General features: G+C 43.2%; 1 protein-coding gene across 1 annotated transcript; it reads right to left on the bottom strand.

The window, feature by feature from the left end:
- Positions 1-6,137: 6,137 nt before the first annotated feature.
- On the bottom strand, positions 6,138-7,454 carry LOC132577593 (uncharacterized protein F54H12.2-like). The gene has a single exon (XM_060247381.1). The coding sequence runs from the start codon at positions 7,452-7,454 to the stop codon at positions 6,138-6,140; it is 1,317 nt and encodes a 438-aa protein (XP_060103364.1).
- Positions 7,455-15,149: the final 7,695 nt, after the last annotated feature.

Raw genomic sequence — 15,149 nt, 5'->3', positions numbered from 1 at the left:
GGATGTTCTGGATGAGATTAACGGCGGCATAGATGAGGGGGATTTTGTTTAAATGCGCCTACAGGCGGAAGGTCTACAAAACCCATTATTTTCATTTAAGAAAAAGAAAGACCATCTCAATGCTGATGGGTTTCTGGAGTTTGTGGTAAATATGCTGCAAAGCAATAGAGAAATACTCAGCACCGACACACTGCGCTTAATTGTGACTGTTTCATAGCCCTTGAGGGGTGGTGCTAGTCGTAAAATCAAGTCTATCCCTTGCAGTTCAATAATTGAAAAAAAACGGCGTTTTTGGTAGATTTTTCAGATTATAACAACAACCTATGCTTTGTGGCGGGGCTCATGGGTGTAATGAAAAGAGCGGGGGATCCTTCTGATGCAATCCTGTTAGAGGCAGCTAGAAAATTACACAGCGAATTAGAATGGTCTGATCAGAAAAAGGTAGGTCTCTGTGACATATCAACAGTTGAGGAACATTTAAAAGTGAACATTCATGTTGTGCTGTGTTCTGATAAGGGATGGAGTATATTTAAAACGCAGCCCCCCAAATCTCCAGAGACCCATTTTATGCTTTTTTTATGGCATTCTTCACATTAAGAGATTTTTTGGGACTAGGAATTATTGCAGGTATTGTTACACCCTATACAACCATTATTTTTATTTATTTATTTATTTTTATTTATTATTTATATCCCGCCCTTCCCACAAGTGGCTCAGGGCGGCTCCCAACAAATAGTCATACATAAAATTAAACAAGTATTTAAATATATAAACAATTTTTAAACAATTAAAACATTTATAAACAATTAAAACATTTAAAACAGTTAAAACCTTAAAACCATTAAACATTACAAAAATATATATAACAGGAGTCTGGCAAAGCTACATTTAGTTTCTCATCTCAGCTAGGTGTAGGCTAGCCGGAAGAGGGTTGTCTTACCATAATTGTTCTCAATTTTGTAGAATGTGTTCCACCGCAGAATGTAAAATGATCCTAGGGACGCCTAAGAAATGTCCCAACTGCTGCTTGTATTGTAGCAGTGACTTTTGTTTTAAGAGGCATGTGAGCTGGCGGCCCAAGATGAAACAGCATGTCCCTCCAGGGCATGGTGTACAAAATGCAGTTCTTACAAGGACGTTACGCATCTGTTTGAAGAGTGTCGTGGGAGGGCATGTAGACAATGCGGTGGGAAGCTGGAGGATCGTGAAGATTCCCACAGTCTGTGTTATTTAGAACCTCTGAAACAGCCCAACGTTTCATCAAAATACATATTTTATGATTTTGAATGCACACAAGACAACGTAGGTGGGCTGCATCGGCCCAATTATGTTTTTGCTAAAGCCTTGGGGGAAGATAAAAAATGGCGAGCTAGTGGTAAATCTTGGGAATTCAGGGGTAAAACATGTGTGTATCAGTTTGTTAACACAATTACCACACAAAAGCAGTTTAAGCATACAACCTTCATTGCCCATAACTCCAAGGCTTACGATTCTTATTTTATTGTTAAGCAGCTGATTGAGGAGAGGTTGGATCCCGAACTGGTAGCTTTAGGGGAAAAGCTAATGTGTGTGAACATAAAAAGTCTCGACATAAAATTCATTGATTCGTTGAACCATCTTCCCATGACCCTCTCTAAGCTGCCAAAAGCTCTAGGATTTTCCCAGAGTAAGGGCTGTTTTCCTCATTTTTTCAACCCTGAGGAAAATCAGTCTTATGTGGGACTTTTACCAGAGCCCAAATACTACGGGGTAGACCTGATGATGCCCGAAGAAAGGGAGGCTTTCTTAAAATGGCACGAGGAGAACAAGTCTAGAACTTTTGATCTCCAAAAAGAACTAGCTTTTTATTGCCACCAATATGTGAACATTCTGGAACAGGCTTGTACGTTGTACTGAACCGAAATTATGAGCATGACAGCCCAGGACGGTCTCAGTATAGATCCCCTACAATATCTCACATTGGCGGGGGTCTGTTTAGCCCTGTACAGGTTTAATTTTCTGACACCTCTCTCGGTGGCCATTCCTTCTCCAGACCACTATCGCAGGGAAACAAAGAGGTTTTCAGCTTCTTCTATACAGTGGCTCTGCTACTTGAAGCACTCTGAAAAGATCCAAATCCAACACGCGTTAAAGGGACAGGAACGTAAGGTTGGGAAGTATTTCCTAGATGGGTTTGTGGTGCTGAATGGGAAGAAAACAGCTTTTGAGTTTAACGGCTGCTATTGGCATGGCTGTCCACAATGTTATGAACCTAACAAAATCAATAGATTAGCAGGGAAAACATTTGACCAGCTTTACTGTGCTACAAGGCGGAAGTATGATGACCTTAAAAGGATGGGGTTTCAAGTTGAGAGCATATGGGAGCATGAGTGGAACCGTCTTAAGAACACTGATAAGGTTGTGAAAGCTTTTCTTAAAGCAGCAGACTTTCCTGATCCTCTGATTCCTGATCCTCTGATTCCTAGAGATGTGCCTTTTTGGGGGGCGGACTAATGCCATTACCCTGTACTACAAAGCTGGAGAAGGAGAGCAAATACACTACTATGATTTCACCAGTCTGTACCCGTTTGTGAATGCAACAAAGGTGTACCCTCTAGGCCACCCCGAGATCATTCAAAATAATTTTGCGCCTCTCACAGGTTAAAGTCTATCCCCCGGGGGGACTTTTTTCCCCTGTGTTGCCATCCCGGGTGGATGGGAAGCTGTTTTTTACACTATGCAGGACCTGCGCTGAAACAGAACAACAGGAAACATGTAGGCATTCCGATGAGGAGAGGGCTCTGACGGGCACGTGGGTCACCATAGTGCTGCACGCGGCTCTGGCCAAAGGCTATAGGGTTGTGAAAATCTTTGAAGTTTGGCATTTTGAGGGGAAAAGCAGGCAGCTCTTTGCAAAATACATTAAAAGACATCTCAGGCAGAAGCAGGAATCTTCCGGCTGCCCAGATTGGTGTGTGACACAGGCTGATAATGAGAAATACGTCACTGATTTTTACAAAAAGGTGTCCTCCGCCCCGAGCATATCTGCCCGAACCCTGCAAAGTGCCAGATTGCTAAGCTTTTCCTCAATTCTCTGTGGGGTTAATTTGCACAGAGAACGAACTTGCCAAACACTGAAATTGTGAGAGATCCAAACCGCTTTTTTGAGCTGGTATTTTCAGAGAATTACGAGCCCACAGCCTGCAGTTTCATCAGTGAGGATGTAGCACGGGTGTCTTGGAAGCACGCTAAGGAGCGTTTGACAGCTCCCAGATACACAAATGTGTTCATAGCTGCTTTCATCACAGCTTATGCGCGATTAGAACTCCACGCTCTCATCGAAAGTTTAGGAGAGAGGTGCTTGTACTCAGATACTGATTCCATGATCTTTGTGAGCTGTCCCTGTGACTCTAATCCACCCCCCTAGGATGCTATCTAGGTCAGCTAACGAGTGAAGTTCCCGCGGGGCAGTATATAACGGAGGTTGTTTCTGCAGGTCCTAAGACTTACGGATACAAGCTGTCAGGAGGGAAAGCCTGTCTGAAAGTTAAGGGTGTTACTCTGAATGCCTCTAATAGTGAAAAGATCCATTTTGACAGTTTGAAGGATTTGGTTTTCACACACGTTTCTGGCTCTGAGCCTGGTGATATCACGGTGAGTCACCCAGGCATAGTCAGAGACAAAAAGAACTTTGTTATTAAAACAAAACTTCTTTAAAAAACTCAGAAGGTGGTTTATGACAAACGAGTGCTTAGGGAGGGGTTTAAGAGTCTGCCCTATGGTTATTAAAATGGATACAAGGTGGTGTCACCCTTTCTCGGCCATCCTGGCAGGACCCAGCAATTGCGGGAAAAGTTATTTTATAAAAAATTTACTTGTGAACGCAAAGTCTACGCTTTCTGTCATGCTTGAAAATATTGTGTGCTTTTACACATGCTAGCAACCATTGTATGAAGAATTGCTCGGACACTATTTGAATGATGATGAATTGCTACCTCTTAATAAAATAAACCTTGTCGTTGTGGATGATCTGATGGCGTGTGCCTCCGATAACGGCAAAATTGAAAACGCTTTCACCAAATACGTTCATCACAGAAATCTGAGTATTATTTACATCGTGCAGAATCTATTCTGCCAGGGGAAGAGCAGCAGAACCATCAATCTGAACACCAAGTACATGGTGTTATTTAAAAACCCCAGAGATAAATTACAAATATCGACTCTAGCCAGACAGATGTACCCTGGGAAAGCTGCCTTTTTTATGGAGGCTTATGAAGATGCCACGGGAAAGCCCTTTGGCTACCTGATGGTGGATTTAAACATGACCACGCCGGAATCTTACAGACTTCGTACAGGGATGTTCCCCCCAGACCTCCTGGTCTATGTTATTAAAAAACACAGAGGGATTAAAAGGCGCTGATGCTCAACTCTGTGGGGCTTTTAAGGAGAGTCAGCCTGGCACGGAGGAAGCATGTCTGCATGCTTAAAAAGAAACGGAAGTCTCCTGAGACTCATCTCCAAATCACCCCCTCATCTAAGGAATGCTATTCTGTGTGCTGCTCCAAACGATTTAATAAAGGCTATCGGGGAGATAGCTTTAAACACACTAAAAGGCGTCATCCCCCTGTCACAGCGGCAGAAGACTGTCCTGTGAAAAAAACGGTCCCTGATTAAAACCCTGAGCAGCTCTAAGACTCCCCTTACAAAGAAGAAGAAACTGGTGAGACAGCAGGGGGGCTTTATAGGGTCCTTGCTGGGTTTTGTTCTGCCCTTACTCACCAGCTTTTTAACACCCTCCTGATAGATCATGCGGAGAAGGTGTACCTGGTCCCTAGCCAGCAGTTAGATCATCTAACTATTCAGCAGCCCTCTGAGAGTGAACCCATCAGGCACTCCATTGTGCACTCTCTAGACAAGGAGATGAAAACAGTTCTAGAGAGGGGGGATTTGTCCGAATACCAGAAGGCCAAGGTCTATGCCTCTCTTCTTCAGAAATATCTCACGCACATCAGAATGGGTGAGGAAGAAAAAACTAAGCTGGATCTGTATCTCTTGCAAACTGAGTTAACACCCGACGTTGATAAAAAAAAAAAAACAACAGTGTTTGAAGAGGTGATAGAGAATCTACCACATTGAAACAGGAACAATGCCCGTGTGCTGCTAAAGAAAATGGATCAAAACAAAAAAATTGCCTCTTGGGATGAAAGGGGAACTTTTCTTTACAGAGGGGCCCCTGTTGCTGGAAGCCATCTGCTTGACTTGGTCAAGGCTATTACTCAGACTCGCCCTCCCTCTTCTGCCCCCTCACCTAAAGGCATGGATGTGTTTATGAGGGCTCTGGCCGAACTCAACGTCCCCTCTTCAGTGGTGGGCACCCCGGCTGCTAGAAAAATGCTGGAAGACCTGAAAAGACCACAGCCTCCGGCTTTAAAGCGGAAACCTGTAATTTCTTCTAAAAAACACAAAATTTCACCTCTCCTTATTTCTTCTAAAAGAAAAAACAGACAGCCTGCGTGGTTGACTACGGAAGAATTTTTTTTTTTTGTAAACGCAAATCTTTCGGCTCTGAGTATTTTATGGACAAAAGGCACACGCTTACTCCATTTTAATATTCCAACAGATTTTTATTAGGGGGACCACAAGAAACACAGGTTTGGGTGCGGGTGTACATGTTTTGTAAAGTCCTTGAATTCTTCAGGGTGCTTTTTGCAAAACTCATGACCATCCTGTCATTCAGTTTGGGGGTGGGAGACTACATCTTCACAATCTCGTGAAAGGGGGCACCTTTGCAGAGGTGGTGGAGAAAAAACAGGCAGTGCTGTCCGCATGTGTTAGATGTTGATCCTTGGAGACGGTTCCTCTGAAAACACACCTCGTTAGAATTCTTGTTTTAAAAGTCCATAATGGTGGATGGAAAGAGGGGGCTAGAGGGTGGGTTGCCGAATGAGTAAAAAAACTCGGAGGTCCCGGGGTTGCTGAGATAAATCGCCAGCCAGTGTTCTCCCGGGAGGTAGTGGGGATGAGTGTTCACCACTAAAGAGACGGGCCTCTGGGACAGCCTTTCAACAGGTAGCTGATCGCTGGGGAAGACGTTCAAGAAGCTTTTTTGGGTGTGAGGATTGTCTAGTAAGACGCATGTTAGGTGGACAGTATCCATGTTACATATAGTCAAAGAGCACGTTGCGGTTTTGGTTGATCTCAATGACATTGTCAAACACACCGTACATAATCAATTTCACCGTTTGGGGGACTGCGTCTGCAAAGCGTATTTCAGCTCTCAGGTTCCCCGTTTTGATCAGGGAGTAATGGTCTGCACATTCCTGATCAGGAGAGAGGTCAAAGGCAAACAGAGTGTACCCGTTCCGATACTCATCATGATCTATTAGGAGCGGTCTATCCTGAAGATGCTTCCCCGCCATTTGCACCAAACTCATGTATTCTCTCACATTGTTCCCCGCGGCAAAGTCGGGCTGGAAGGGTTTGGGGGGGATCTGCTCCCCATCCACATATAGGGCTGCAAAGTTAATGTTGTAATCTTTAAAGTGGAAAGGGTTTTTGGTGAAGCCGCCGCTGAAAGCGTCATTGTCCACCAGAGCCATGACCACCATTTTGGGAAGCTGTCCCAAAAACAAGTTGTCTTGGTTGCTTACACGGGCTCCTGCTGAGATACTGAACACTTTCATGCTGACACGGTCCACAGGGTATTTTGTTGTGGAGGTCATCAGTGCTTTAGCATGGGCCAGTCGAACACCTGGGGACATCCTCATTTTTTTCACAAAGAGAGAGGCTGAATCCATCTGGTGCTTAAAATGTGTCCTGTCTCTCGCACCGCTCATCAAGCAGACGGTGTCCCTGCTGCAGGTTAGTTTGATTTTCACATCCACTCCGTTTAGTAGCAGTTTTTCTTGAAAAAATAGGTCCGCGTGGAGATGCCCTAAAAAGTCTATCACCCTGCTCTCAGCCGTTAGTTCTGCTCTCTTGGCAAACCTCTTGTTGACGGGGTTTGTCAGGATGGTGGATTTGTGCTGGCCAGCCGTATCCTTATAAAAACCACCCGCTGAAAATTGTGTGGCTAGGGTTTCCCCACTGTAATTGAGCAGAGTTTCAATCATTGCCCTATAGGGGTAGCAATTATTGCTCTGGCTGATCAGCCAATCTCCAACGGTCAAATCCAGCTGACTGAATATGGATGCTATCGAGTAGTTCACCAGCGCCACTCTAGCGTCAGCAGGGAGGTCTGTGCCATCTTCTTGAGTAATTTTGCATTTCACGTAGAGGAGTGTATTGTTTAAATCGATGTAATCTTCCCCATTACCAGCTATGTAGAACTCTAGAGGTGCAGATCCTGTAAGGACTGATAGGTGTGGGACTTTGATATACAGGCTTTTCTCGATGCAAGTTTGTGTTGGAGCTATCTGGAACAGATCGAGCTCCGACTTCACACACTCTTCCGAGCCGCAGTGGATGAATGCCATGGCCCGCTTATAAAACGTCTTTGAGTCCCCCGTGAGGAGTCCTCTTCTTCTTCCTCTTTCCTCCCCTCTTCCTCAGGGCCTTCTGCTTCTTGGGGCCCCCATGGCTTCTTTTAACGGGTCCTGGGGGCCTCTACGTGTAGTAGACCATTTTCTTTTAAGTCCACCCCTTCTTTTAAGATACAGAAAGCCCGATCCCTCCTGAGGGTCAAGTTTATTCATAACTCGATGTGTCACATGGCCCACGACATCTTGAGCAATATTGCGAGCTGCAGTTTTCAAGTGCGGCTTGACAATGTCCGCCCCTTTTTTAAAAAGCGGTACGGCCATTCGGAAAAGCCTCTGAAAAATCCCTCCAACTCCTGACCCATACATAACGGGTGCACCATGAAATCCAGGGAGAGCGTAACCGGCCTGTGAACGGCAATAGCCCCTAAACAGTGCTGGGTCTCCGTAATCTTTCACAATCACCATTTTTTCTGCGGTCGTAAGTGCAACCTTATGTTGACCTTGCTGTAATGGAATGACACGGGTTGATTCTGATCCGTCTTTATTTCTATGCGGATCATTTCGATATGCTGTTTGTTGACGGGGATGTAGTGGGGCTCATTATAGATGACTGTGACAAAATCGTGAGTTTTCCCTCTTATCGGAACACAGCGCAGAAGGGGCACGGCTGTGTCCCCTACCAGCTGGTGTTCCATGATATCGGTATATAGGTACAGAGAATTAAACCCGTTGGTAATATCCGTGTTGAATGTTTTTGAACGGCGTGTTAGGGGGAGTCCCCAGCAGCAGTGCTAATTCGTCACCCACGATGAAGTGTGTAACGCTCGAATCGACAAATCTAGTTTTCCCTGTTGTTTGGTCATAAAGGAAATGCACATCGGGCGGTGTGTCGGCGTGTTTCCGTATAGCCGTCTGCATGGCATCTAATATATGGCGAAAGTCTTCATAATAGCCCTGCTTCACCTGGAATTCGTTTCTAGTAGTCTCGGTACAGATTTGGAACATCTGTGGCTTATTGATCGTGCACCAGGTGCGGGAGTACTGAATTTCCACCAATCCCACTTCCCACTCCCCCCTCAAATCCAGAGGCTTAAACAAGAGCACTGTGAAAGCCAAACTGGTGTTTTCAGGAAATAGGTTCTTAGAAGCGTTGCTGGGGAGCGTGATGTAAAAACCATCATCTTCCATCCTGTTCAACGATGTCTTCGGCTGGGATCCAGCTGTTAAATTTGGGTGGCCACCCCCTCCAGTTCACTAAGATCTGCTTCTGTTTCTTGTTTGTCTGGGTTTTTATAATTTTCTCTATCTTGTATGTTCTGTCTTTCCAACGAGTCACTTTCTGCAACTCTTCCGTGTAAAACCCTCCTAGGATCGGTTCATTGTCAAAATCTACCAGGTGGTACACGGGCCTCTCACCCCTTCCCCTCACCTCTTCTATAATAAAAATTTCTTCTGTGAAATTCTGTTCATAACCCTTCTCAAATGTCCCCTTTGTTCTAGAGACCCTCACACGGTCCCCTTTTCTAAACAGAACTGGTCTTTCTTTTTTTGGGAGACCCCAGTACTGCACCATACACGGGCCTCCACACTGTAAGAGCATTAGAGGGTTTGACATCTACAGGCCACATCTGAATAGTTCTATGGTGACTATGGTTATAACTTTTGACTAGATCTTGTAACACATCCGTATACTTAAAAGTGTTATTGTGTGTAAAATATCTCCACATCCTGGTCTTTAAAGTTCTATTAAACCTCTCCACTACGGCCACCTTCACCTCATTGTTGGTGACAAAATGGCGAACGCCGTGTTACTTTAACAGAGCACCCACTTTTTTATTGAGAAACTTCTTGCCCCTGTCAGTTTGCAGCTTCTGAGAGACCCTCCCTGATCCTCTGAAAATGCTTTTAAAAGCAGTTGCAACCTCGGCCCCACCCTTGTCTTTCAGAGGCACCACCCACACTTATTTAGACAGGATGTCTATCACTGTCAGAATATATTTATATCCCCTGTTGTAATTGAAATATTGTTGCATATCTACCAAATCTGCCTGCCACTGCTTGTCAACATTGCCCACGATTACCTTGTTCCTTTTGAAACGCATCCTGACCGATTTATGCACGCCGTATGCATCCTGATCATCCAACCACTCTTTCACCTCATTTCTGCTCAGTTTATACCCCCTCTTAGATGCTGCCTGAAATAGCAGTTCAATACTCCCAAAACTACCAACCTCCCGCAGATTATAATAAATCCCTTTTAACACATCCCCGTGGCACGTCATGACACTTTGCTCTCTTTTGCCACAACGAAAGTATTTTTTATTATGCTGCATAATCCCCGTGGCACGTCATGACACTTTGCTCTCTTTTGCCACAATGAAAGTATTTTTTATTATGCTGCATATATACAGAAAAACTGGATCTTCACTCTGACTCATTCTGATTCTCATCTTTTTCTCCGAGTTGTTTCTGCTTCTCAGCACGCTCCATGGCTTTCCTTTGCAGAAATTTACACAGGTTTGCCCCCTTTACTTCAAACACTGTAAACTTTGGAACATCCGCAGACGCACTTTGGGCACCATATCCCTCCTTTTGAAACAGGGCAACCAGTCCGCAGAGGTAGCAACAGCCTGGGTTTATTTCCTCGTTAACACATCTGGCCAGTAGTGCAAAGTCAACAGGTCTGTCCCACACCTGTGTTCAAAGAAGAAAACACATTTTTAGCTCAAATATTGCTTTGTTACATTCACACAGTTGGTGCAGTTTTATTACACTTACATCGGGGAATAAAGCCTCAATGCATGGGCGGTTGTCTTCTTTTCCCCCCTTCTGGGCTGGATCAGCATCCGTTGGAGGCACATGTGTTTGCGCTTCATAAGTCGGGGGTTCCCTCGCCTTTTCCATGGCTTCAGGCACCGTGTCTGCTCCAGAATCTCCAGAGGTATCCTCCATGTCTGCTCCAGAATCACCGGCGGTACCGTGCTCAGCATCTGCTAGGGAATCTTCCTCATCATCCCTTTCATCACCTGAATCTTGAAAGTGAGCTAGACCCCCACAGTATGGGTAGTGACAGGAGTCAGGCCTCCCTGAGTTGACTGCTGCCACATTCTCTATCTAGAAGTTTGAAGAAGCAAAAAAAAAAAAAATAGTATCCTGCCTCATGAGCGCACCCCTCAATTCCACACACACCTCATTTTTAGGCCTTACATCCAGATAAAGCATTTCCTCCACAATCTCCATATTTTCTTGTGCCTTCCCTCCATGTTCTGACTCCTTGCCATCGCTTTTGGATGAAAGATGCATCAACTTCTCGTAAACAGGTTCCTCACCAGCATCGGCTTTCCCCCCATCGGTCTCCACTGGGTTCATATCATCATGAACAGCGTGTTCCAAAGCCGGAACCCCGTCAGCCTCCACAGCATTCATTTCTTCATAAAATGATGGTTCAACAGAGCCAGGAAACCAAAAGCAACAAATGCATGCCATGGAGTGGGAGTGGGGGGATCTCCCCTATTTTTAAAGAGTTCCGTGGGAAAGCACCACCGACACTCATTGGTGTGTTTAAATGTCGCAGGGATGGCCGGCTACATTTCAGATATATTGTACAACGACATTTCTGGCGCCTGCACTTCCCACCTGTAAACTATTGACTTAGGGGGTCCTAAAGCAAAGCGTCTGTTTTTTTAAAACCGTTGCATCTCCACAATTCTCTAAATAACGTCTGTGTTGCAAAACACGCTTTCCCCCAAACAATACAAAGCCTGCTACACCAGTGGCTGCCCCCTCCTTTCCCCCCTTAGGAAACAGCTGGCATTCCTTGGGGGGGGGGTGATCCCTAGCCGCCCCCTCAGGGACTGTAGCGTCACTCCGCTATAGGAAACATAGGACGTTTGTTTTTTGTGTGGGCGAGGTGTGCATGTGTGGGCGGGGCAGCTGTCACTTTGATGATGATAGGGGTCCCTAGCTACTACTTATATATATGTAAACATATATACTACATTGTAGATGGTGGCATGGTTGAATACATTTGCAACATGCTAAGGTTAAGAACATAAGAGAAGCCATGTTGGCTCAGGCCAATGGCCCATCCAGTCCAACACTCTGAGTCACACAGTGGCAAAAAAATTTATATATACACACACACTGTGGCTAATAGCCACTGATGGACCTCTGCTCCATATTTTTATCTAAACCCCTCTAGAAGGTGGCTATGCTTGTGGCCGCCACCACCTCCTGTGGCAATGAATTCCACATGTTAATCACCCTTTGGGTGAAGAAGTACTTCCTTTTATCCGTTTTAACCTGTCTGCTCAGCAATTTCATCGAATGCCCACGAGTTCTTGTATTGTGAGAAAGGGAGAAAAGTACTTCTTTCTCTACTTTCTCCATCCCATGCATTATCTTGTAAACCTCTATCATGTCACCCCGCAGTCGACGTTTCTCCAAGCTAAAGAGTCCCAAGCGTTTCAACCTTTCTTCATAGGGAAAGTGTTCCAGCCCTTTAGTCATTCTAGTTTCCCTTTTCTGGACTTTCTCCAATGCTATAATATCCTTTTTGAGGTGCAGCGACCAGAACTGCACACAGTACTCCAAATGAGACCGCACCATCGATTTATACAGGGGCATTATGATACTGGCTGATTTGTTTTCAATTCCCTTCCTAATAATTCCCAGCATGGCGTTGGCCTTTTTTTATTGCAAACGCACACTGTCTTGACATTTTCAGTGAGTTATCCACCACGACCCCAAGATCTCTCTCTTGGTCAGTCTCTGCCAGTTCACACCCCATCAACTTGTATTTGTAGCTGGGATTCTTGGCCCCAATGTGCATTACTTTGCACTTGGCCACATTGAACCGCATCTGCCACGTTGACGCCCACTCACCCAGCCTCAACAGATCCCTTTGGAGTTCCTCACAATCCTCTCTGGTTCTCACCACCCTGAACAATTTAGTGTCATCCGCAAACTTGGCCACTTCACTGCTCACTTCCAACTCTAAATCATTTATGAACAAGTTAAAGAGCATGGGACCCAGTACCGAGCCCTGCGGCACCCCACTGCTTACCGTCCTCCACTGCGAAGACTGCCCATTTATACTCACTCTCTGCTTCCTATTACTCAGCCAGTTTTTGATCCACAAGAGGACCTGTCCTTTTACTCCATGACTCTCAAGCTTTCTAAGGAGCCTTTGATGAGGAACTTTATCAAAAGCTTTCTGGAAGTCAAGGTAAACAACATCTATCCGGTCACCTTTGTCCACATGTTTGTTTACCCCCTCAAAGAACTGTAACAGGTTAGTGAGGCAAGATCTTCCCTTGCAGAACCCATGCTGAGTCTTCCTCAATAACCCGTGTTCATCAATGTGCCTACTCATTCTGTCCTTAAGGTTAAGTCTAGTAAGGCTAGACCCGCCTGATGAAGGGGTCTTCTCAAGATAGCAAAACTGATTCTTGACTTATGATTTTCCAAAATGACTTTATTCCATTTATTTTGCCATTTTTGAAGTGTAGATCTGGGAATTAATAGTGGGAGACTCTGAATAGGTGAAGGACTTAATCATGTATACTTTTTCTAGCCAGGTTAAATATTTGACACTCCATTGTTGGGATAAATTGGTAATTGTATGCATTGAATCTAAGTAGTTAACCTCAAATAATTTGTATATATTCAATGGGATCTTAATTCCTTCCAGGATTTGCTTGTCCATTCAATAGAAAAAGATTTCTTAATATAATTTGCAGAATCGACAGAGAGATTAATTGGATATAAAGTCATTTTAACATGATTAAGAAATAAACCTGAGTGTTCATTGAACTCAGTAAGGATGGATACTAAGACTGGAAGGGATTGTTGTGGGTCCAATAGATATAACACAATATAATTGGCAAAAAGGCTGATTTTGAAATTGGTCTGCTTTAATAGTACACCCTTAAGAGTTTCAGAATGGCGGCTCATATTAGCTAAGGGTTCAATAGCTATAGGAAAGGTGACAAAAGGCACCCTTGTTGGGTGCCTCTGGAGAGCAGAAAGTCTTTAGAGCAAAAACCATTAAGTGCTACTTGAGCCTTTGGCAAAGTGTATATAGCATCTATTACCTTTTGAAATTTCCCCCCAAATTCCATTTCTTTAAGTATCAATTTCAGGAAAAGCGGTCCAACTTTGTTAAATGCTTTTTTGATACCTAGGACCAAAATACAAGTGTCTTGCATTTGATTTTTACAATACTGAATTATGTTAACAGTTTTCCTTATTTTATCAGTAATATCCTGGTTAGGAATAAATCCAGATTGATTAATGTGTATATGTTGATCTATAAACGTATTGAGTCTATTTGTTAATATTGTTGTGAAAACTTTTATGATCACAGTTCAATAATGAAATTGGCCTGAATGATTTCGGAGTTGTGGGGTCTCTGTCTTTTTTCCATATAACAACTATTTTTACTTCATCCCATGTTCTGGGTTTTGTTCCCGAATTAAGTAAAGTTACATATGTAATTTAAAGGGTTAGCTAGTATCTCTACAATTTTTTTTAATAAAACTCCACAGGGAGAATATCCCTACTTGGTGTTTTGTTTAATTTCAGGTGAGAAATAGCATTTTTAACTTCTTGTAGTGTTATTGGGAAGTCCATGGCCTCTCTATGGGTAGCAGAAATTTTGTTAACCAATTGGTTACAGTGAAGGTAAGTTTTAATATTACTCTCTACTGAATTATCTGAACAATATGAGTGTTGATAATATTGCACAGATTAATTCAGAATATCAGTTGAAGAGGACACAGCCTTTCCACTCGCATCTTTAAGGAAGTTAATAAACTTAAAAATGGCATTCATTTTTAAGTTTACATTTAAGTAATTTAAGGGATTTCGGTTCTGAAACTAATATTTTTGTTTTCAATGTAACAAGTTTTTCTGCACTTGGATCGTTTCAAGGGCTTCAAGTTTTTTATGTTCTAGTAAAAGTAACTTATAGATTTTTTTGGAGCCAATAGCTTTATGTTTCTCTTCAAGATTAATATTTTCTAATAAAGATTCTGTTAATTTTTTTGTTTATTATAGAAAGAAGTTAAGGAGATGCATTTACCTCATGTAACAGGTTTCATCACATCCCAAACTATTTTTAGGGGCATGCCACAAGAAGAGTTCAATTTAAAATATTCCTTGTTCTAACTCTATTTGAACGCAGGCTTCATGATTAAATAAAATGCTCCTGTTTAAAGACCAAGAATTGGAGTGTCATTCCATCTTTTTGTCTCTCAAAGTACACTCTGTCCATGCATGGTCCAACATTGTTTGTGAACCAATGTCTGAAGATATGACTTGGTGAACTAAGGAGGAAGATATTAAAATGAAATCAATTCTAGTAAAAATATAGTGTGTAGGGGAAAAATGTGTGAAATCTCTTACTCCAGGGTTATGCAGTCTACAGATATCAGTCAAATTGTGTTGGGTGAGGAGGTGCTGAGGAGTAGAATTCTGAGTAGTACGTTTAATTTCACTGCAATGCGATTGGAAGGTTCTGTCCAATAAAGGATCAATAATGCAATTAAAGTCTCCACCTATTATAACATTACCCTCTTGGAAAGAGTCTAATTTTAAAAAGGTATCTTTCAAAAATTGTTCTTATTTCTGATTGGGTGCCTATAGTGAGACCAAAGTATATTTTTTACCATTTAGCATACCTTTCAA

The sequence above is a fragment of the Heteronotia binoei genome, chromosome 9 (assembly GCF_032191835.1).
Source record: "Heteronotia binoei isolate CCM8104 ecotype False Entrance Well chromosome 9, APGP_CSIRO_Hbin_v1, whole genome shotgun sequence".
In the NCBI taxonomy this organism is placed as follows: Eukaryota; Metazoa; Chordata; class Lepidosauria; order Squamata; family Gekkonidae; genus Heteronotia; species Heteronotia binoei.
Note: the sequence above shows the minus strand (reverse complement) of the source record. Positions and strands in the feature narration are given on the sequence as shown.